The sequence below is a fragment of the Syngnathus scovelli genome, chromosome 11 (assembly GCF_024217435.2).
Source record: "Syngnathus scovelli strain Florida chromosome 11, RoL_Ssco_1.2, whole genome shotgun sequence".
Classification (NCBI taxonomy): Eukaryota; Metazoa; Chordata; class Actinopteri; order Syngnathiformes; family Syngnathidae; genus Syngnathus; species Syngnathus scovelli.
In genome coordinates this window covers 12,134,052-12,158,928 of record NC_090857.1, presented here as the reverse complement: position 1 = coordinate 12,158,928, position 24,877 = coordinate 12,134,052, and the positions used below count along the sequence as shown (strand labels likewise).

Sequence of the window (24,877 nt, the reverse complement as noted above, 5' to 3'; positions counted from 1 at the left end):
AGTTTCTATGCAACAAATACATTTTCTTGAAACGCGTGAGAGGTAGTGAGGTAAATATTGCTTGAAATCTTATATAGTTGAGTTAATAATGAGATACAAGCAATGTTTGTTGCCCCCCCACACACAGATAATTAAACATGCATTGAGTCAAACTGTCCCAGGAACATCCCTAATTCACCCAATAAGCCAAAATGATAAGTACCAAAGACTTTTTGGCAACCATTCATTTGGATGTTAATAGGGTCACTTCAGAGTGAATAGCGCTGACATTTTTTAATTTGGTCTTTAAAAAAAAAGGATGGAAGTGTATCTTCTGAACGCATGTGGTGTTTGGGGGGATGAGGCACATTCATCCTGAGGAGCAAAGGTCTCTCAGGGGCGTGATTAATTCCATAGTTGGGATCCCTAAAGGGAACAGGGGCGTCACAGTACATCTCCAATGGCCATGATTGGATTTGGAATGACATTGGTTTGGGCACTTTTCCCCACCTGAAACACACACACACACACATCATACCACAACAAAACCCATCACACCAACTTCTACATGTCCGCCAGACTCACTCGGGAAGGCGGGAGGGAGGCAAGGAGGAAATGAGGTGACGAGTGGTAAAGGGAGAAAGAGAAATAGACGGTCTGGAATGAGAATGTCTCCCTCCGGCGTGGAAAAAAATCAAGAAATGATGTTCAGAAATTCATAGATTTAAAAGTGAGCAGGGAAGGGACAGAAAGGAGGCCGCTGAGGCAAAAGTGAGGCGGTAAAAAGTTTTTGGGTTAAAAGCAAAGTGGAAAGGAAAAGAAATTGCAAAACGAGAATAAAGGCAAAAAAAAAATGGGAGTCGTGATGGTTCTGCTGAATAGAAATGTAAAATAGTAAGTTCATGTGCTTCTCTTTGACACATGGATAGTTGCTACTAGCCTACTACAACTCTCTCTATGGACATTTACCAAACCATGAGTGCGAATAAAATATTTTCCATGAGTGTATGGAACATTTATATTCCATCCTCCTCCAAGAGCCCGATTCTAATTATTTACATACAATGTACTGATTTCAAAATAAAAGAGCCCTTTGATAGGCTCCATCTAAGCAATGATCCTAATGAGCCCAGAAAATCGAGGTTATGTACAATTTAAATCATATCTCTCAGCATTAAAATTGTAGAAAGACTTAAATCGATCTTAAAAGCACTCGAATTTGAACATCGAAGCGACGTGGGAATCCTGTGTAGTATCAGCAGAGGGTATGTGCAGTGGTGTGAGATCAGAGTAACAAACTCACACCTGAGAGCGATAACAGTATGTTTCTCTGACAGCTCTTTGAAGCCGGAAACGTCCATTCGTGTAGCCTGTCATGTCTGCCCACTCCGCCACGTGACTTACGATGACTGATCCAGGGGCCCCCCTTACCTCTTCCTGTGATGCTTGGCCCCAAGTTCAACCCGGTCGCTCTGAACCAGATGGCGTCGCATCTCGTACGGTGTCACTCACAGCCCAAAATGAATCCGAGTCCTGTCACTCAGGGGTCCCCTGCAGGGATATTCCCGTTTCGTGCAAACCTACTCGAGAGTTGTTACGTTCCCGTCGGCTTCTTTGGCGTAAAAAAGTGCCGTTGTCAAATCTCTTCACTTGAGATTTCACAAAAGAGCCTGGTGGAATAGAGAGGGGGTAATAAGGTTGGTCTAATCCAATTACACACATTTCAATGCTATCCGAATAGCTCTGAGAGGCTGAAGAGCGGCTGCCTCCAGGCTGCTCCGTGCCTGATGGATACGCGCTCGACGCTAGCCGGGTCAAACAATGGAGGTGAGGTAAAATGAACAGTCATGGCGCTTCGTGAATTTCCATCCCATCAAGGAAACTTTGAGTCATCGACTGGCAAACAGATTAAAAGAGCAGCAGAGGCTGCCATCATGGAGGTCTTTGGTTGATGGAAACATTCCTGCAAAAATGATTGACCTACATAAATTGATATTGGCGTTCTTCAGGATATCCTTGCTTGGTGGGTAGGTTCTCCTATTGGACTAGGGATGGAACTCAATACCGGCTTATGTCTACCAGTGCAGACTATCAGAAGCGCTGGACATGGATAGACTTGAGAGGCTTTACTCTTGCCCTGCGATCCTCTCTTTGAGGTACAGAAGTGCTGCTAATATCTTGCAACCGACTCGTCTCATCTCACTACTACTCTATTTTTTATGGAGCCAAAGGGTATTTCTATGGTCCAGAACGTATTCCTGGTACCCCCGCGGCAGTTACAACCCAAAAGCCAGCATTTGCAGTGTGTGAAGAGTGGAGGCTGTCAGCGTGTCAAAATGTAGAAGAAACAAGTCAATTGCCATAATGCTACGATAATATATATCATTTCAAAGCAATTTGTGCATAAATGCCTGGTGTAATGTGATTGGACATTTAAAGAGGTCATATGGAAAATCGACTCTTGCCGTTTGCAAATACAGTGGTGCCTTAAGATAAGTCCTTTATTTGTCATCTGTTTTTGTTGCAACCCCGCTGGCTCCTCCCCCAGTTGTTATAGTTACTAAAATGTGCCTTTGATTCATACGTCAATAAGTGCTTTGAAGTGTAGTAATGGCATCACAACCACATATCTTGTGTTCATGATCTCACCTTTGTTTTTCTCACAGTAAAAAAGTCAAGTGTAAGAATAGCTCAAGTGGGGAGAGGCCCAATAATTGATTCTGGTTTGTTCGGGGCCGCTTGTCTTTCAGAGATGACAGAGATGCTCTTTGACTAAACGGTGACGCCGATAATAATTGTGAAAGCTCGGTGTGGACACAGCACCAAGTGTGCTTGACAGAATTACTCAATCAGACGGCACTAGCCTCCCTCTCTTCCTGAGCGTGGTAACTAAAATGACGCAGCCGGGTCAGCCATGAGGAGGGACAGCCCCGTTCACAGTCAACTGTCATCACATTACATCTGTTAATAATTCACTAAGACGCCAACTGTGGAGCGTGGCTTTCTGAATACGGTGCACGCTTGGAACAGTTAACATTACTTGGACCTTTTCAATTAATGAAACAAGGAGGCGTGATGCAATTTGTACAATTTAAAACCTTGTTGCCTTTATATTCACGTTAGTTACGAAACTGTAGGTAGAAATCCATGACAATGAAATTCAGTGATTGTCAAACTAGCATTATTAGCATGGTGTGGAATCATTATCCCTAGCAGGATTACCTCAGGGACACCTCACCATTTGGCTTTCAATTGAACGGGCACATATAACTAATTTAAATGGCTACATTTAGCCGACACACTTTGAAATTGGCCAGTGGACCTAAAAACGAGGCTCCCTCCATCAGGCCGCTGATTAGCTTTTGTCACTACTCCGTGCCCCTCGCTTTTGTTTTCCATGACTACTGCTAACTGACACAGAGGTGGCTTTCTGCATCTCTTTCATCCCCCAACGACGGCGGCAGCACTTGGCCGGGAGCTGGTGTGCTCGCAATAAATTACACCCCCAGTGGCGGGCGATTATGTGTCCGCTGTCGGCGCGAATCAGTGACAAATAAAGGAGGTGTCAGAGTCTGATGGAGGGACAACCCTGCAACCTCGCTCCAGTCTGGTGCAACATGTGCTAAATGGTAAATGCTAATAAATTGGTTGGCCATTAACTGAGTGTACAAACCGTGTTTACGCCTTTTGTCCTCATAATTTGTAGGATTTTAAAATTGGAGACTGAAACGTGCGTAATGTGGACACATAGTAGGTTTGAACAATGACAACATCTCATATTTCCAAACTTCATACAGATGAACTGTTTGTGATTTTCCTAAGTGCTTGACATTTCTTTAATGGTCCCTAGTCCGACTTGATTGACATACTCGGCAGCGAGCTCCTAAAGATGGCAGCAAAGCCATCGGTAATAGCGAGCAGCCCTCGCTGTGGCCCGTGTTCATCTGGGCACTTTAATGAATTACAAGAGCTCCATAATGAGTGCGCCTGAGCACAATGGTCGTGGAGGTCAGCTCGTTAGAATAATTAATCAACCCAATCAGCAGTTAGGGCTTAACTCGCATGCACTCGGAGATGTACCGTGTCGCAAAAGGCATGCTACGGTGCTACGTGAGAAAGTTTAGAAAAACACTTTTAAAAAGTGGGTTCTAACTTTGTAATTCAGTTCCCCATTTTCCGTTGGCATTTGCAGAGGCAGTTGCAAGTCGGCAGTCCCATCAGGGAAGAGGAGGGGAAGTAGGACAAGCTCTAGTTCAATAAAAATAGAAGAGAAAATTTGACCTCATGATACTCATTGCCAAAATAATCACGTTACGTACATTCAATGAACTCATGCCGCTCTAAATATGCATAAAATAGTTGTGGATGTGTTTATTCCTTTTGCCACTTTCAGGAAAATCCATTTTGATGCTAAAATTGATTGCAAATTATGTGTCAAACGTTATCAGCACAAACTGAAAAGGTCACTCGAGTCAGGACAGTATCTGATGTCTTTTGTCATTCAAATTAGTTAGCGCTTTATTGTCAACTAAATGGTGACGATATCGGTGTTGGCATGGCATGTCGTAATGATGGTGATAATAATGCGAGATGAAACATTTAAGGATCACCAAAGTCGTTATCATTCTCCGCGTGAAGAATAACAAGCTTTGAAAACCAAAGTTCACAGTCATTTTGACAATTTTGGTGGCATTTATCACCATAAATGTCAACCTTGCATCGGAGTAATCACCAGAGTTAGGCGAGTTAGTGAAACATTCCCAAACACTTTCCATAATCTTTACGAGAAAGCTGCCTGATGACTCCCCGGACTCTCTTTTAAGTTGCAAGCTACAGTACGCAGAATTAGGCACACTTGTGGCGTCAAAGATGTTTTCCCAAAGTCTGCCCATTCATTTTCTATCCCGCTTGCCATTAGTGCAATGGAAAACGGATGGAAGTGAAAAACCGTTATCTGCTAGCTAGCTAGCATATGCTAATCACTATTAAAAGCATGTTAGCAGGTGCATATTGAGCATATGTACATCAAATGAGATAGTGTGGCGACTAAATTGCACATGGCTTCCTATAATTCCCTGCCCCCGACGCATTTGCATGCCCCTGTCATTCAGATCTATGAACTCCCATTAGCAGCCATCTGCTACGACCTGCAGCGTCTCACACACACATACACACACCTGTTTAAACAGACCTGTCTAAGGTTACGTTCATACTTGAGAGCCTGATCCCAATTCAAATTAAAGGTTAAAACTGATCTTTTTTTATGTAGTCCTAAAAAATATTGTTTGATTTTTGTTGTCATCTGTGAAAGCAAAATGTTTCTTGGTTCTTTTTCAAAATCAGAAATTTGCAAACCTTCAGCTGCAATTTGTCTCTTTTCAGAAGAACCCACTAGATTTTTTAATGAAGAGATGCTAATTGCTCGTTAATTTCAATTGCAATTTTCAAATTTAAACAAAAAAGCTAGGGATTTTCTTAGACGGTGTAAACATTTTGTGAACCCTCAGTCTCAAAGGTATGGCTCAATCTGTCTTCACAGCCTTGAAAGAATGATGCTGCTCATTTAACCTTGAAGGAAGAAGTCACCAGACACCCGCAATGGCATCACTTTCTCGACCGCCCGCCGCACACGTGTCACGAGGCCACGCTCACACATTACGCGGGACGTCATCCCAGACGGCAACACCCACTGCGACGGGTCATAGCGCCTTGTTTTAAAAAAGGCAGACGGCCGTAGATCCGGATTACCGTTTTGTGTCGTATTAAGTCATTCTATCGCTTCCCGCCGATAAAGGTCACAACATCCCACCCACTGTCCCTTGGCAGCATTTCACATTAGTCAAAATGTCAGAACCTGATCTGCTTGGTGGCAGTACGTTGCCTTCGGCGCTTTTCTCCACATCTTTATTGCACACGTTTATTTTAGCTCTGAATGCGTCGTTTTCAGCTCCATTTGAATGCCTTTGCTCCCCCCCCCCCCCCAAACAAATGTCACTTTCCAGATGCTATATTCCTGCCTCGCGCAAAACCATTCATCGACGTGGAAGTGTGAACGCGCCACGTATAGGTTTGACTGCGGCATCTAAACGTAGCCTTTATCGCAACAAATGCTCGCTTGTCTCGGAGCAACTTGTTCATGGAGCAACAGCAGCTGGTTCACTCTTTAATTTCCCCGTCACCCAGAGACAAATGAATATAAATGCAATGCTTTGTGGCTTTTATACGACGAGTCTTGCCGAGCCGCATAAAACGTACATTTGTCACCCGTGCGGGGTTTTCGGCTTTGCGGCAAGAAAATAACTCACGGGGATGCCTGACGGAATCATCAAGCTGAGTCAAGAAGGCCGAAGGAAAGACAGTAATCAGAACTGAGGCTTCAACTTGGAAAGTGTCAGGGGATCTAAAAAATGATAGTTGCCTTGTGAAATAGGCAAAAGAAAGAGCGTACTGTATGACTATTTTTTTTTTTAAATAGTCCATGAATGCTGAAAATAATGAAATTGGAATTGACTCTATTGCTTGAAACTGTCAGGCTGGATTTAAACCGCATGCTTCAATTGACACAGCTCAAATTGTTTTGCTCTCAGGGGGCACAATTGGGATACACGTCATAGCAACATGAATAGAAAACATGGAATTGTATACCTCAAAAATGAAGATTTAACATTTAGATGGGGGGGGAGCAAGTTTTTTTTTTACGCCCCCAAAACTCTCAATCATGGGTCTCAGATTTCCTCTCCCTCTATTTTTTTAAAAATACAGGTTACTCTTTTTGGGAGGACTAACGTTTATCATTGGGTGTAACGGTTATTATTGGGTGTAATTCCACCTCCAACTGCTTGGTGGCAGCACACTTAGTTTGAAGCACTGCAAATAAAAAAAAAGAATAAAGCACAATATTTGAATATCATCTGCGTTAATCCTGCGTTTTATGCCTACGGAAAGTGACATCTGTCGGTTCATTTTAAAATGTACTGTAGAAAATTCACAAAAATTCATCAATAGGTGAATTACGCTGCATAACACTATAGCAGACTTTCACACCTATTTTTTCTGTCACCAGCCAAACTCCATGGGAGCCTAGTTTTGTTTAAAAATTCAATTCTTTTCACCAAGGGAATTTGTGACACTTGCGTTTCAGCAACTGTGTGGTATTCCAAGGCTACTAGCCACCCACTGGTGTTAGGCTACAAAGCCTCAACAGCAGCTTTGACGGGATGCGGAAGGATTTAGAGGTCATGTTGCTTTTGGTGCACAGCGCTGTGATTCTGAGCCGGTGTCAAAGCGACCGCCGTTTAAACATTCTCATCATGCTAATGTATACACCGAGGACACTGACGCTGGGAGGCCGAGGGAATCAGAGGTCGGCGCCGTGCTTTTATTTTCCTCCTCCGCAGTTAATCTTCCTCGGCCGCCGCTTATCAGGAAGCCTGCCACACTCGCCCTGCCTATAGGGAGGAAAGGCATTGCATGCGTCCGTCCGCCTTCTCTTCTCCTTAACTGGCTGATTGAAGGTGGAGGCTGCAGATTGAATTATTTTCTCCCCTTTCCATTTCTTTCCATTGGTTTGCACTGGGCTGTCACTTCTCCTCTGTTGTGTTTGTGCCCCTACGTGCAATCTGTTTAGGAGTCTGTCTCAGCTTGCTGCTTTGTCCCGTATCAGTCGTGGTGTGGACCGGCATTTTGCGGTGGCGGGAAAAATAACTTTCTCTGTGTCTTTGTATGTGTGTCTGTGTATTCAGGGGCACATTCCTCTATCTGCGAGATTAAGTATTTTTATTGAAAGGTAGATGATGTCCCAGAAAAATACAGTTATGTGCACTGCGCTTGTGTGCTGTGCACACAGATAAATTATTTCAACTGGTCTCGGTCTGCTTGTAATGGGTACTAGCAATGGGGACTTTAGTTTAATATTTTTGTCTTGGATGGTGAAAAACATGATGAAAGTAGCTCGTCACTCATGGGACATTCGGATTGTTGGATTTGTACATTTTATTTAAAAATATTTATGAATTATTTTTTCAGTCACCCAACCAGATTTTGCAGTGTACCACATTTTGAGATCATTTATATCACTATTTTTTAAGCAACGGTTAGGCTTTGTCCGTCGAGTGTTAATCTGCAGAAATATTTGATGGGTTTGAGTTTTAGATTTGCAGGTCCCATATCTGTAAGTGGGTTGTGTTTTGGCCTGAGTTGATGTGTGATGATCTCCTATGTTGCCTCTGATCTTTTTTGAGTCCATGTACAGTGGCTTTCTAAAGCTGCCATAACCAGCTTTGCTTTCTTGACCTCCCTTTTTTCCACACCCTTCCTGCTTCTCCCTTCTTCTTCATCCCTGTTTTCCTCCCCAACTGTCATGAGCTTTGACAGCCCATCATAACTCTGTCAAATGCTCATAACATAATAGCCAAACACTTTTCGTGATTGGCAGGAGTCTTTTTTTTCCTTACAGGCCAATGAATTAGCGGCCTGAGAAAAGATACAGTTCAATGCCCGGTTACCTTGGCTCTCGCCCCCTCGAATGACAGATGGCTCGTGACTACGGGGCGAGGAGGCCTGTTTACTTGGTAATCACCCGTTTAATTTAGCTTGTGTTTGAAGACCTACAGCAGCTGTCAGCCATAGTGACCATGGGGCATAGGCTGAAGAATGAGTGACAGGGAAAAAGGTGCATGATGGAAGAGGGAAAAAGTAGGTAGGTAGATAGGAGCTTGCCTTGAGGCGGCCTTGGATTCGGGGGGCTGCTTTGCGCTTTACTCAGACAGTAAAGGATACTGACCTTGAAAGACTTCGTCTGTAATAATGGCTGTATTTCTTTTCCTGTTTGTCTCTGGATTTATTCTCGTTTGAAACGCAAGCGAGCCGGGGGGAAAGCTACCTTTACAAGAAAGCCTTTTTTAATTTTTTTATAATGCTGTTGTGATGTCCTGGAAAATGGTCAACAATTTTTAGGTAACAAATAAAAATGGGAAAAAATATTTTTTTATTTTATTGACCTTCGGCTTGAACGCTCTTAAAGCCCCGCCGCTCCATGTCAAGTTTAAGCATCTTCACATATTCACATTGAAACTTCTGTGAGTGAAAAGGAGAGCATTTTCTTTAAATTAGTGTTAATGCTTGACAATTTAGAAGTCAATTAATTGTGAGTGCACATCGGCACTTGTGCGTCGTTGCGACCCTCACGTGCTGCCTGCTGCACCTCCACAAATGATATCACAGGTCAGAGTCATTTAGACGGCGTGGTGCATGCAGTCCCACCTTTATTTTAAAAAAGTGTTTATCTATGCCTCGGGTTGACTTCCTCCCTACGTTTTTACTCTTCTTCCTCCTGTGCAACAGCGAGAGAGAGAGTGCGAAGGTACAAGATCAATGCCGAGGCCCTCGCACGCGGCGAGCGGCAGCTGGCCGAATCGCAGCCATCGATCAGGCACAGAGCATTTACTCCGCCAGACTGCTGGGCCTTTGTGGATGGAGATTATTTCCAAATTATTATAGGAAGCAGATGCTTGTCAGAAGATGCTCTCTGTCAAGGTTACACTTCTTCATCGCTCGCCTTCTGTCACGCTCGGACACCGTCTCACAATTTGTCTTTTTCCACCCCGTTATGTAGCATATTTGATTGCATTATAGCTGGTTTGCTTTTCCTCTGTAGGATAGTTTAAGGTTATAAATTTCAGGCCAGTTCACATCTTCAGCCAGTCACTTGGTGAACGTCTCCATATTTGGTGTCCATTTTGTTACTCCCTAAAATGCTAAATGCCGTCAAAGCCCTGAATCATAGAAAATTTTTATTGGTATCAAAGAAGTATAATTGGAATTGGAGAGAAGTGGAAGTTAAGTCTACTGCAGGATTTTTATTGTGGATATTAAAAAGCTCAGGTAAACAAATGACAGCTATTTGGTAACTGTTTGCCGAGTTGTATGTGGACAGGTTGCAAAGTGGCTGTGATGCACACTTCATTGCATTTTTTTTCTAATCACATTATCTGTAAACTGTTCATTCATGGAACTAAATTCAAAGTTATATCAAACAGCTTTGGGATTATAACATGGAAGAAATATGGCTTGAAGTATTTATGATAAATTAAACATCAGTTATGGTTTTGCGACCTTTGTTAGCCAATCTTAAAATCTGAGTTATAGTACATATTTGTAGTTAAAATACATCTAGGCCATGAATTTGCTTGCCTCTTTATGCCTCAATGATTTCTTCCACCACTTTGCAAACTAGTTTATTGTTGGACATCCGTAACCTCAAAATTTCATACCGTATGTTCAGTACCATAGTAGTCCTCTTATAGTGTCTCAGCGGAAAATTCACTTTTTGATTTAACATCACAGCCTTGTGTGCCCTGGGCTCTCACTCTCGTTAGCAGTATTACAATTGTATGGTCAGCATAAATCCCCCAATAGTAAGATACGGTACATCCTCGCCCATGGTGTTAAACACGCACTTTATTGCAACTCTGCCTTGAAATAGTGCTCAGCGCGAGTCCTTTTTTTTTTTTTTTTTTTCTTCAATCAAGTTCATCCCAGAACACGATGTTTTAGTGCATATCTCCATCTCTGTACTTGAGCGGGACAAGCTGTGCTGTGCTGGAAGCGCGTGTCCAAATATAAAGACATCAAATGTAAAAAGCGGCCTACAAAAGTAATGAAATTTTATTCAACCAATTGTCAGAACATTTTAAAGCCAAAGCCTTTTGGTCAGATTGACAATGTCTCTCTACTGGTGGCAAATCTGATAGCAACATTCCAATCAAATCAAAACCCATGTATCCATCCTTTATTCACTTTTGAATTCGGCTTATTCTCACTCGGATGATGGTTGAGGCAAAGTCTATAGCATGCATTGTTGAGAAAGCCAGAACAAATAATAAATAGTAGATGTAGCAGAGAAATGGAGGCCAGATGAAGCCCCAATGGGGGGTTGGAGGGTTGATAAGACGAAACGCAAGTGAGAGGGATTAATTGTTCACCCAGGAGAGGAGACGATAACAATCGGATGTTTAAAAAAAAAAATCCCACAACTAATCTTGTCATTCTGCGGACTGGAATAATGAAAAAAAGAATATCTGGTGAAGAAATGGAAACCGAGCTGAGCTGCATGCCTAAATAACACGAAAGCGTTTATTCAACAAAATTGAGCTGAACAAAATTGTTCTCCACATTTTTTCTTTTCCGCAGCTTAGCTTGTATCTCATGCACTGATTTTTCTTTGCTAGCTAAGCCAATCAACGTGATTGGTACGGACACTACTTTGCAATTGGTAGCCCATTCATTCAAATCATATTTAAAAATAAACAATGATCTAGCACTCACTTTGCTTGCTTACTATAGTGGGAAAATACCATCCACAATCCAAATGTATTGACAAGAAAAAAATAAGCATACACACTCACGTTTATACTTATTGTCAGTCCGGTGTCCTCAATGGACGGAAAATGGATGTTTTTGGAAAGTGGGAGGACACCATTGTCTTGTCTGTGAGGCACACGTGTCAAGCACTAGACTCAGCGCACTGCCCTCAAGTAGACATAAGGGAGGAAAAACATGTAGACACGGATGTCTCTCAAAGCAATTACAGCAGATTGAAAGCAAATTAAATTTCAAGCCCAGAGCAAGACCAACAACTGAACGCCTGTGACAGATATGACAGGGGTGGCTGTGGCACCCACGGGTTGGAGGCTGTGGGTGTATGGCAGCAGTGCGGGTCACACAGCTACTTAGGTACAAGAGCAGATAGACAGAAGCAGGCCAAGCTACAACATATATGGAGAGGTGGGCAGGATTTCAAGGGGACCATAAACACGGCGCCCCGGCTATAAACAGCACACTCTGTCCTGTGGAATGACAGCAATAATGTGCCATATGTCTTCAGACTGTGTGCCTCCCTTCCAGGCACTGTCTGCCGTACATTTATTTCAGTCAAAAATAAAATTGGTGCCAGCTTTGACAAAGGCGTGCAAAATGTTTTGTTCCCTTTATCATTATACTCTGACATCCATGACAAAAGAGTCAACAGGGCACTACTATAATAACACACAAATTGTGTTTTTTGCAGAGGCGATTGTGCGTACGTGTACTAAACAATGTTTTTGTGACTTCCTTGTCAAGGACTTTTGGCCCTTGTCATTGTTTTATTCATGTCAAATAATCTGCATAATCAGACTTTTTATTACACAAATAGCAGATAATTGAACTATGGGGCCGATAAATAGAGGACGCACGTCAGCTTTCATCTCGTTGGTGCTGCAGTGTGTCTGTGTGTGTGTCTGTGTGTGTTCATGTGCGTATCGCTGTCACCTCTGATCAAGGAGACATATGCCCTGCATCTTGATACCGCTTTGGCTCCACCCCCACCCCCACTCATCGCAAAACGAGCAGGTCGCTCAAGCAACCTGTTACCAAGCTAAAGGAGCAATCTCGCGCTCGGTCACGAGGCTTCTCGCGATGTGATTCGTTTGCACCTCTTGCAAACTCAACGCCGCTGCTATGCAATTTCCTCCTTGTGGGTCACCTCCAAGGTCAAAGCCTAACGGTGACCCCGAAGAGACACCTACATCTTGAACAATATTGTTATTTGTAGGAGTAGAGCGACCTTGGGCGCTCTGGCTCTCACTCGCTCACTCTCTGGTCGATGCTAATAACTTGGGGGAGAGAGCGTGCAGCATGCATATGATGATCTGTCAAATACTGACAGCAAACTCGACTAAACGCTCCCTGAAATCACCAAACATCTTACTCTCACCCTCGGCCCCCTGCCGGTGTGTGCGCAGGAGTACCTCTTATATTGTCCTCCGCTTTTTATTTTGCTCAAGGAGTTGTTTATCTGTGTTGGGTCTGTGGACTTGTGGTTAGCACATCAGCCTAGTCAGGAGACGCTTGTCATTTCATAGTGATATAGTTATTCACACGGGTTGTCAATCTGTTGTGCGTGGCCCTCTCGTGGTCTGTGGCAGTATTGCAGTTGGTCCGCTGGAAATAATTGTCATATTTTTTTAAATAAAATGGAATTATAGAATTTTTAGAACATATTTAAATTGGAAAAAAACGATGTCCTGTTCTTTCGAGCAGATATTTTAAATGGAATGGAGGGTTTGTGCTAAATGCGGCCATCCATTAGAAGCGTTCGGTGAAAGACGGATCATTTTACCGTGATGAACTTTTCTGGGCAAAGAAGGATTTGAAGGATTTCAATCTCGTGTGAGCAGATCATTTTGGCAGACATCTGGACCGATGTCGGCAATTGTATGATCGCCACGGCGAAGAGCAAAAGCGGAGCAAAAGCGGGGCACATTCCTGTTTGCAAACGTTTTTTTCCTCTCAAACAAGGTCCAGTGGAACTTTGAACGTGGAGGAGTTCAAGAAGATCTTTTTTTTTGTGTCACTTTTGTCACTTTTTTTGGCCACAGACGATCCATTCCTGTGCAGTTTTTTTGTTTTTTATTTTATAACTTTGTTGCCACAGACGGTCCATTCCTGTGCAGTTTCTGTTGTTAATTTGTTGCCACAGACGAACCATCCCTGTGATGTTTAGTGAAAGGAAATACAAGTAAGCGTAACCGATCTAAGCAGATCGCGAACCCGCGAGTCTGTTAGCGGACTGCTAACAGCTGATTTACCAGGGAACAGCTGATTGAGCTGTCAAAGAGATAGCTGCGACCAACGTGAGCAATATGGGGCCGAAAAAAAACCTAACCATGTCCACGGAGGAGGTTGAGGACATAAAAAGGTCACTTGACTTCCTTTCGGAAGAAGTTTCTGCTGTAAGGATGCAGCAGAAAAACATCTTGGCACTGGTGGAAGAGGTAAAGATGCTCCGTATGCTCAATGCTGAGAAGGACAAGCGGCTTGCCTACCTTGAAAGTCGGGTAGCGGACATTGAGCAATATACACGAATAAATGACATTGTCATCACGGGAATAGCAATTAAACCTATATCTTATGCAAGGGCAGTGACGGTAGGTAACGATGGCTGTGAGCAACATGCAAGCTCAGCTGAGCAACAGGTAGCTGAGTTTCTGCAAACTAAAGGAATAACTATGGACTCCAACCAGGTTGAAGCATGTCATCCACTGCCCAGAAGAAACAGTAATGACAAGCCAGCAGTCATTCTGAAATTTGTCAACAGGAAGCACAAAGTTGCACTTTTAAAGCAGGGTAAGTTGCTCAAAGGCACAGACATCTACATCAATGAACATTTGACAAAGACCAATGCGGATATTGCAAAGAAAGCACGTCACTTGAGAAAAATGAAAAAAATACAGAGTACATGGACCAGAAATTGCAAGATATACATCAAGCTTAATGGATCACCAGAAGAGGCCAAGATACTGATGGTGAGGAGTATTGAGGAACTGGAAAAGCTCGAATAATCAGAATCAGAATCAGAAAACCTTAATTGTCATTCTACATAGTACAATGAAATTGGAGACCTCCACCCAGTGCATGAGGTAGATACCTCATAAGTGCATAAGTATCCTCAATAGAAAATCAACTGGAGTGGACTTGGAACTGAATGGAAGTAACAACACAAAACACAAACATAATGCTCAGGGACAATACTCAACCTACATCAAGCAACAATGGACATGTAACACAGTGGATACAAGAACATGAACAACTTCAACTAACGTTTGATTACAGTGAAAGCAGCACTCTGGTCATAGATCAGGACATCGACCCAGACAATAATTTCTTCTCCACCACAAACAACACATGTTATTATTACAGCAATGATCAGTACAATATGGACATCTTAACAAAAGATAAGCTATCTATTATCCATTTCAATAGCCGGAGTCTATATACAAATTTTAGTAGCATTCAGGCTTACTTAAACACATTCAAACAACCATTTAATATAATAACTATTTCTGAGACCTGGATTACGACTGAGAAGGGAATGCACTTTGAGATGGAAGGCTATGAAATTCATACAAAATAACAGACAGAGTAAAGGTGGGGGTGGTGTTGCAATCTATGTTGATTTGAATATGAAATTTAAGATTGTAGAGGCTATGACACAGGTAGTGGACAATCTTCTTGAATGTCTCACGATACAGATTTGTGTTGAAAAAAAAAAAGACATTATTATAAGCTGTGTCTATAGAGCTCCTGGTTCTAGCATTGAGACATTCACAGAATGGATAGAAAGTGTGATTATACATAAGGGCAACAAAAATATTTTTATTTGCAGGGATTATAACATTGATTTATTAAATCCAAATAAGCAACAAAATATTGATGATTTTTTAAATTTAATGCATAGCCTGAGTCTCTTTCCTACAATCACTAGACCCACGAGAGTAACATCACAGAGTGCTACTCTGATAGATAACATATTCACCAATATAATAGAAAATAGGACAACAAGCGGGTTATTCATTACTGATATTACTGACCACCTTCCAGTGTTCACAGTATATGACAATAACTTCAAATCTGAAATTGGGGTGTATAAACAACAAAGAAGAATTAGGACAGATGAGACAATTGCTACTCTAAAACATGAATTAATGGAACAGAACTGGGATGCAATATATAAAGAAAAAGATGTAAATAATGCATACCATAAATTGATGACTATATTCACTTCATTATATAATAAGCATTGTCCAATCAAGGAATATAATAAAAAAACTAAATATAAGAACAGTCCATGGTTGACGAAAGGCTTAAGAAATGCCTGTAAAAAGAAAAATTTACTCTATAGGAATTTCATAAAACAGAGAACAGAAGGCGCTGAAGATAAATATAAGAGATATAAGAATAAATTAACCAATATTATAAGATTAAGTAAGAAAGAATATTATAAGCATAAATTAGAGGATAACAAAAATAATATTAAGGGGATATGGACTCTCCTAAACCACATTATTAGAGAAGGTACCAAACAACACAAATTACCAAAATATTTTGTTATAAATGATACTGAAAATTATAATATGGAAGAAGTAGCAACCAGTTTTAATCAGTTCTTTGTAAATGTTGGGCCTCAAATAGCAAAAAACATACCGATTCCAGCGCCAGATGTAGGCAACAGAGATAAATTAATAGAAAGGAATCCTCACTCAATGTTTTTAAAGGCAGTTGATGAAAATGAAATCATTAACATTGTAAAGCAATGCAAAAATAAAACATCTACCAACTGCAATGGGATTGATATGATGTTAGTTAAACAAATCATTGAGGGGATTTCAAAGCCACTTGTGTACATCTGTAACTTGTCATTTTTAACTGGTACATTCCCAAAGAAGATGAAAATTGCTAAGGTCATTCCTCTTTATAAAACTGGGAGCAAACACATTTTTACAAACTACAGACCTATCTCAATATTGCCACAACTCTCAAAAATATTGGAAAAGCTTTTTAACAGTAGAATGGATGGATTTTTGGAAAAACATAAATTATTTGCAGAGAACCAATATGGTTTTAGAGTAAACAGATCAACAGCACAGGCATTAATGGAATCAATCGAGGAAATCACAGATGCAATAGATAACAAACGACATGCAGTGGGAGTTTTCATTGACCTCAAAAAAGCTTTTGACACAATTAATCATAATATACTATTCAATAAATTAGAAAAATATGGGATAAGGGGAATTGTATTAGACTGGATAAAGGATTATCTGCGAGAACGGCAACAGTATGTAAAGTTGGGTAATCACTGCTCTGGATATTTGGACATAGCTTGTGGTGTTCCACAAGGGTCAGTTTTAGGCCCTAAATTATTTATTTCGTATATAAATGACATGTGCAAAGTCTCTAAAGAACTCAAACTCATCAATTTTGCAGATGATACAAATATCTTTTGTTCAGGTGATAACATCCAACAAGTGGAATCAGTGTTGAATGAGGAAATGAAAAAAATAAAAATGTGGTTCGACTGGAACAAATTATCATTAAATGTAAGTAAGACCAATTTTATGGTTATTTGGCAAAGCGAACATAAAGATACGAATAGAAATAGATGGGACTGAAATTGAAAGCGTGCAGGAAAACACATTTCTTGGGGTTATAATAGATGACAGGCTGAGTTGGAAGCCACACATCAAAAACGTAAAGTCTAAAATTTCAAGAAGCATGGCAATCATATACAAAGCAAAAGAATTACTGGATTATCATTCACTTCGTACACTTTATTGTTCTCTTGTCTTGCCCTATTTGCATTACTGTGCTGAGGTTTGGGGGAATACTTATAAAACTTCACTACAGCCACTTATCATTCTGCAGAAAAGAGCAATAAGGACTATTCATAAAGTCAACTACTTGGAACACACAAATCCACTTTTCATACAATCCAAACTATTGAAATTCACTGACATAGTATCTTACCAAACAGCAATCATCATGTATAGGGCAAAAGCAAAACAACTACCAGAAAATATCCAAAACTTATTTAGGAATCGGGAGGGAGGTTATAAGTTAAGGGGGAATCACAACTTCAAAATCTTAAACATAAGAACAACCTTAAAAAGTTTCTGCATCACTATAACTGGGGTCAAACTATGGAACAATCTAAGTGAGGAACTCAAGCAAAGTCCAAATATCCACCAGTTTAAAAGAATGTACAAAAATATGTTGTTTAGCGGGTACAAAGGCTAAAAGTGCCAAAGGGCTACACACAAGTTAAAATGAAACAGAAAAATAAGTGTGAAAGTGTATCTACTTGTGTTCTGTTGTAGAATTACAATATATGTTGAATCATTGGTTTAATGGATAAAGTGAGAAAGGGGTAGGAATCTAAAAAGCTATGCTTCTTCCTACTCCTTTTCGAGCATTCTTTACTGATTTATTTACTTATGTATTATTATTATTATTTATTTATGTATTTTTTTCTGTTTGTTGGTTTATATTTTGTTTGTTTGTTGTATGGACTTATATGTGGCACTTTAGAGTGTGATTTGTTTTGTTTTTTCTTTTTTGTTTTGGATGTTCGAAATAAAGATATCAATCAATCAATCAATCAATCAATCAATCAATCAATCAATCAATCAATCAATCAATTGGCCTTAAGTTGCCACTTATGTCATTTCAAATATTCAGGCGTTCTTGTCCATTAAATAGTACAGGTGTACTTTAACGTGCACTTTATATTAATCCTCATAATAACTGAAGTAGACTGCACTTGAAGGCACTAATCATCATTATTTTCCAAACCTTTTATGTAAGATCTTGCCGTCTGCAGAGAGACTATATTGTTCGCAAGTAATTACAGCTGCCTGTTTGGTGGAGTTGAAGCCAGAGCACAATGCTGGCAATCTCCTGCAGCAATATGGACTTTTGTGGGCAAGTGTAGAGTGAAGAAAAGCCTGGTGCTGGATTTTTGTTCTGTTGAAAAGACAGTAAATTCTCCCCGTCTGTGGGTTGATGGCGCTTTTTGAATCATCCTGATCCTGTCTCCGTGGAAACAGCTGAGCATGGTTGTGGGACCCTTTTTTGGGACCGTAAGAAGAGTGCTAACATTTCCATCGTGGAAGAGAAAGATTACGTGATGAAACAAAGGCAAGGGATTATCTCGGCACATGCTACAATGGCGCCACACTACCCCCCCCCCCCCCCCCCCCCAGCCCCCCACCCCACTATTGGGCCTGCCACATACGGGCTTTGGAGTTCAGAACAAAGCCGGGGTCTCCCACCCATCCAACACACAGAGTTGGCTAATACCACGACAATACCCTGCTGCCTCTCCAGCGATCAGGGACCTGGAATTAAGCATAATTATTGCTCCTCATTATGGACTTCAACACTATTGGATTCCTCAAAAGAGGACAGCCCATATTTGGTTGTGACCCACAGAGGTGGCAAAATGTGTTCAGTAAAATAAATACTTCCATGAAATGCCGAATCCTACAGTAGAGCAAGAAAATATTTGTATGTGTTACTTCTCACTATTGACCTGAATGTAAAATGAAGTTGTGCCCGCCATGGCCCTGATAAAAAATAATGCTAAAACCTGCCCTAAATTTGACTTTTGCACTATTTCAAGTCAATTGAAATTGTTTTTGAAGTTGCCTTGGCTGTTGCTGGATTATTGCGGGGAAAGTTTCAGGTCAGTTAAGTGAAACCGATGGAAAGAAATGGCATGAGATGGCAGGATAAAAGAGCCCAACTAGGGAAGGAGCGATACAGACGACGGACAGGGGGAAGAAACGAAAGGTATAGATGCAATAAGTGGCAGAGGGAGGGTGAGGGTGCGAAGCGAAAGCCAGTTTGTCTGTGAGGGTTTTAAAATTCTGGAGTGGAAAGTCCCTCCATCTGTTATTGAGGAACGGTTCTGACTCAGTGATTTCTATGATTGGCCTTAATCCCAGCCGAATGGAGGACACAGAATGAAGAGTTTAGAGCGGACCGCTCTCGCTCCGGCAGACTCCACCGGCTGACGGGACTCAGTCTGCTGCCCCCTAATGGACCGACTGCACCACGCGCTGAGCCGGCCGACCCCTTGGGCCGTGTCACCGCGCTGCCATTTCAATACAATATGCATTAACACATATTGATGCCTGCTATGATTATGTCTTACGAGAGTAATGCTGTCCTAAAATGTATCATGTCTGCTGCACTCTGTGCAGACCTGACACTGCTGATTATTCCAAGTGCATCAGCGCATAAAGTAAACTGGCAGCTTCACACTATGGTACCAGAGGAACATCCCTGCTTGATGTACAAGTGGTTAAACTATGATGACTTAAATATGTTACACGGGCGTCTTTGATTTTAAACGGTAAGTGTAGCAGACCTTCTCTGTAGTTTGACCTCATCAAAAAAAGAACATTTGCAGTATCTATAATTAGGGTCCAATTTGACATGGATTATTTTGGACCAAAAAATTTAAATTTCTTATTATGTGCTCCCGCAATTCTTAATGAAGATATTACAGGCAGAACATTTGACTGTTCTTAATAAAAATAAAAAATAAAAAATAATCAACAAGAAACTGGCTAATTTTGGGTGATTTTCTGGACGGGTGTGAGGGGAAATGTATGTGCTTATCTTTGGGGGGAGGGGGGTTGTGTTGCAATGTGTTTTAAAAAAAATCGTTTTTTAAACAGCCAATTTTGGCTGATTAAATGAGCTGTCGTATTAATCAATCTGGCCTACCGTTTCCTTGAGTGTATTTTGGATCAAACTTGCTCCCTGATGAAAGATTTTTATATAGGGTTAGTATTCATTCCACACTGTCCTTTCTTCCTTTCACAGGGTATGATGATGCATGTGCGTATATTGTCTATGCAAAACAAGGCACAATATGAATTGCTTTCCCCTTAAGGTACTAAAAAGTAATGGTGTTTATCTTTAGAAACAATACCGTCTTGAAAAAGAAAGACGCCCAAATGGGAAAAAAAATCTTCTTGTAGTTGTAGTGCCATTTGAGAGATAGAAATAATAAAATGTACCATTACTAACAATGACCCATACAAAGCCCACTTATGTGGAACAAGTGCGCTCATTTCGACGCTGTATTATATCCTGCCATAAAGCAAGATGAAAAAAGTGCCATTAAGATTTGACAATGTGTCATTTCAAGTACATCTTGCTGTGAAAAATTGAAGCGCGCAAAGATATGTAACATTAACGAAATAAAAACCACAATGTACCTCAAACGTTCTCCCATGTTTCAAAACATGCTGGTCAAGTTCAGTGAAGAGAATTGGCCATAGCTGTTAATCCATAGATGATCCAGGATGACTAGGCTGACACATTTAACACACAATGTGGTGCTACACAAATTTAACTGGGCCAACGTGATAGTCCCATTTATTAAGATGAAGCGCAGTAGAAAGTTGCCTTGGGGGAAGTGCTTCCTTCTCAGGACCCGGTTGATGCCGAATTCTCATAGCAACGCCTTCAGGGAAGTGGCCCGCTTCAGATATTGGGTGCAGAAACCATGTCAGATTCATTTATGGTCAAAAACAGGCCGACATGTTTGAAAAAAAAAAAAAAAAAAGTCTTTGACATTTGATATTGATACATTTGTAGGATGATCTTGAACCTGTGGACTTCTCTCAGAAAGTGACTTTTTAGGAACCAAATGAAGGTTGCACCTCCCAGAAATGATCATTTCAAGCTCGTGCTAAGTCTCTTCCTGCCCTCGTGTTTTGCAGAAATATATGAATACAAATTGTGTACCGCACGGACAAGATGTTCTCGACCGTGCCCTGATTCACCACTTTAATTGGAACGAACCATATCAGCCAATCAGTGAACAGTTTAGCAACGCCCTTCCCTCAACACATCACAACGAGTGGCCTCGGGCGAGTCATTCTCGGTTTTGTCCATCCCCATCCGGCAACAACCCCAGCGGGGTCATTTGGAAGTGGTTGCATTCAAGACCGCAATCACGTACAAGACAGTCTTGTGTTCTCTCAAGTGCCCTCTGGCTCAAACACACGCGGTGTGGAGCTGTTTTGCAAGAGTGTGTGTCCGGATAACACAGGCGCTGTGGAGTGAGTGTCCTTTATAAGCTAATGCTTCAATGGAAGGGCCTCAACGGGCCGCTGCAATCATGCAGGTGGTCCGGTGTCAAGTTGACGCTTAGCGCAGCACGACGCCACCTGTCCCCAGTGTGCTGTCATTCGCCAGGAAAGACTTGAGCTGGACCCGAGCAAACAGAACCTTAATGAATATTAAAGATGAGCCTCACCTTGATTTATTTTTGTTTGCTGTCTTCTGTGATTTCACAGTGAGGCAACTCAACCTTTCAGCGGGAGGATTTTTATGACAGCAACAAGCATCTTTGGATTTTTTTGCAAGTCAACACTTAGAGCGAGAGGTGTGACAAAATGGATTTATTGGCTGTTAAGAACTTTCTTCTGTCAATCAGTGATGGTTTTTATTATTGAGGTTATGTTTTATTGTCACAATGTTATTTTTAAGCAAGGGAGACAAATTGGATTTCGCTCCAAACAAGAAGAGGGTCCCATTAATTCGAATTTAAATGGCTCGTTGCCTCAACGGGCTGCGGTAAATATCAAGACGGGAAATAAACAGTTTTGGGTGGTCCGCCCAGTTACCGCCATTCTCGGGTCTGAATTCCCTAAAGGATTGCAGCAACCTTTGTCCAAACTTGAACTTGAACTCACCTCATCATAGCAACAAGATGCCAAGATACTTTTATCTAAATGAAGCTTCTCAATACACTCCAACACACGGCACCAAGATCGGAAAATGGACGAATGGTTGTGTGTGATGGTTTGATTTTTCTGGCACAGTAAATGTTGAGAAATAACTAATGAATTCTGTCAAAAGTCAAATGAGGAAGCAAGGCCACTCCATCATCACAATTGTCTGCTAGTTGGTGGCTTCCTAGCTAGCATTGTGTTGGCGTGCCTATTTTTCATGCAAATTTTGCTCCATTTCTGAATAAAATTAATTTCAGTTCCCGACCATCAATCAAGAAAATGTGTGCGACTGCGTGTTTTAGCTCACATAGGATGTGCGTAGACCTTGCGGACAGACATCACCATCCATTACCATTGTGTTTATATTTCTTGACCTTGCCAGAAGGCTTGGTGACAAATAGGGCCATCACGCGTCATAGATGGACGACGACGGTATAACAATCAGGCACTTGTGGGGTCAGCTCCCTTGGTGGTTTCTATTGGTGCTCTTCTAAGCTGCTTTGGTTCCAGCCACCAGTACGACTCACACAACTGCTTCCCGCAACTCTCGCTCTGATTCATTGGCTGTTTGTCTTGCTCATCCGTCTGGGTCGACGCAGAAGACGCATTGCTGTTTGGGAGACAGCATTAAAATGCCGTGGATAAGATGAGGTCCAAGAGGAATGATAGCCGACTCGGCCCATTGAGGGTGGGGGGGGGCTATTTTTTCGTGCCGATAAGAGTTTCTTGCTACTGAAAAAAAGAAAGGACAAATCAAAAAAGATGAAAGGGAAGCTAGATGATAGATCCTGACAGGGGTTGAGAAAAGAATGTCGGCTTTGAATACACTGTCATTATTTCAAGGTTACCTCAAGTGGCTTTTCCACTTGAAGGATTTTATACGAGATTACTAACGGCATGCAATGGGCTAGTTTGAAGAATTTCTTGTATTTTCCATATTTTGAACAATGTCATGTTTTACCGTGGTTACCTCATTAACATCAGTGAGCCTCTTTTACAGGCACACACACACACACACACACACACACACACATTTATAGGCTCCCGGGTTAATAATTTCAATCCACTAATTGGATCCTCATTTTGTTGATTCACTCGACTATGTTCCCATTAGGAGAAGAATGCTGCCTTTAGTTAAAGGCTCGCTCAGGTGATTTTGAAAGACAAATGGAGTAGCATTATAGCATTTGGAAGAAGGGGTTCTTTTAATTTTGTCTTTTTTTTTTTAACACAAAGACAGGTTGAGCGTTTTTATAGCCCAAAAGCTGTCTTGTAAATTCTTAGTAACAGCTTTCAATACGCTTTCTAACCTGTGCTTGGCCTCATATAAAATTCTGAATTCACTCCACTGGATTTGTGTTTCCTTCCAGAAACTGGCCAACGAGGCAGAGCAGCTTCAGAAGGATCACAAGTGGCAAGACGGAGTGACGGTAAAGTAGGACACGACCTCTCTTTTGCCTTCCTTCCTTCCTTCCTTCCTCGGATGACCTTCCCTTCTCTTCCCGTTTCCTTTTTGAGCAACTGGTGCATCTTCCAGACCTTCACCTCACCTACGTTTCTCCTGTAAACGTACGGTTGGGTACACACATACAAATTTGTAACATCTCAGCCCGCTTATCAAATGTGAGAAAGCTAACATATATATAGTGAGGCAACGCAGTGACACGGGGCATCCAGACTGTTGGAAAATATAAAAAATATGAAATAGTGGGGAAAAAATAGATGAAGATAGGCCTACTGTAAGCTTATCTGGTAACTTCATAGCTGTCTCTAACTCTTCTTTACTGACTTTGATGGTAAGGGAGGAAAACTGCTGACATTGGGTCTGATTATTTGATATTTTTATTTTAGCGTTGTAAGTATTTCTGATCTTAAGAATTAAAAAGATTTACAATTAGAATCTGGTTTAAATTCAGATAAACGGTATGTGTGTACCCTGCTTAATGTGATCAGCATCACAGAGACAACAACAAAAACAAAAATAACAGGACTCCAGTACACTTGTACACACACACACACAATACTTGCCTACTAGGAGGGGTTGTCATTTTCTTTGCTTCTCGTATCATTTAAAGGCCTCCCCCTGTCCAACTTGAACATAGCAAGCTCTCGCTGACCTTTAAAACAGCGCTCTATTCTTGAAATTTAAAACAACAACAACAGCCAAAAACACAATATTGCAGAGGCTTGTGTGTTTGTATGGAACTGTTTGTGATCCTCACATGCACCACTGACTCTCAAATTTGTAAATACTCAAATGCCCCCCACAAACATGCACGCACGCACGCACGCACACACACGCAAGTACGTATGTAGCAGATCCACATTCCCTCCTGTCATATCCTCTGTCTCCAGGGAAACGAGTTCGCTGTCATGCTACACTTCCCGCAAATGGATTTTTAAACCCCCCTGTGCCTCCAGGGGATTGTTTGAGAAAAGGCTTTAACTGATTTCAAACGAATAATAATGAGCGTCACTTCCTTGCAAAGTCCTTTTTGTTATTTTTTTTTTTTCTAATTTATTGAATATAAATTCACGCTGGCTTACACTTTGATGCCGCCGCGTTCCAGTGACTGCGCTGGGCTTTGACCCTCCCGCGCAGCTAGTGGGGAGATTTGATGCCTGTCTGGCTCTCAAAGTGTCTAAGTCACATAGCTGAATCCAATACGCCATCAATACTTCTTCATTGCTACTATAAACCCCTCTCTCCATTATCGTGGGAGCCTTCCTTCCTTCTTTCTCCTCCATTTTTAGACCACGTCCGC

General features: G+C 41.4%; 1 protein-coding gene across 2 annotated transcripts in view; it reads left to right on the top strand.

Annotated features, from left to right (window-relative positions):
• cacna2d2a (calcium channel, voltage-dependent, alpha 2/delta subunit 2a) overlaps positions 1 to 24,877 on the top strand; it is a 105,769-nt gene that overhangs the window by 30,558 nt on the left and 50,334 nt on the right. For both annotated transcript variants that reach the window (XM_049733437.2, XM_049733436.2), the window contains exon 4: positions 23,483 to 23,542. In XM_049733437.2, coding sequence (XP_049589394.1) covers positions 23,483 to 23,542 — 60 coding nt within the window. The remainder of the gene's footprint in view (positions 1 to 23,482; positions 23,543 to 24,877) is intronic.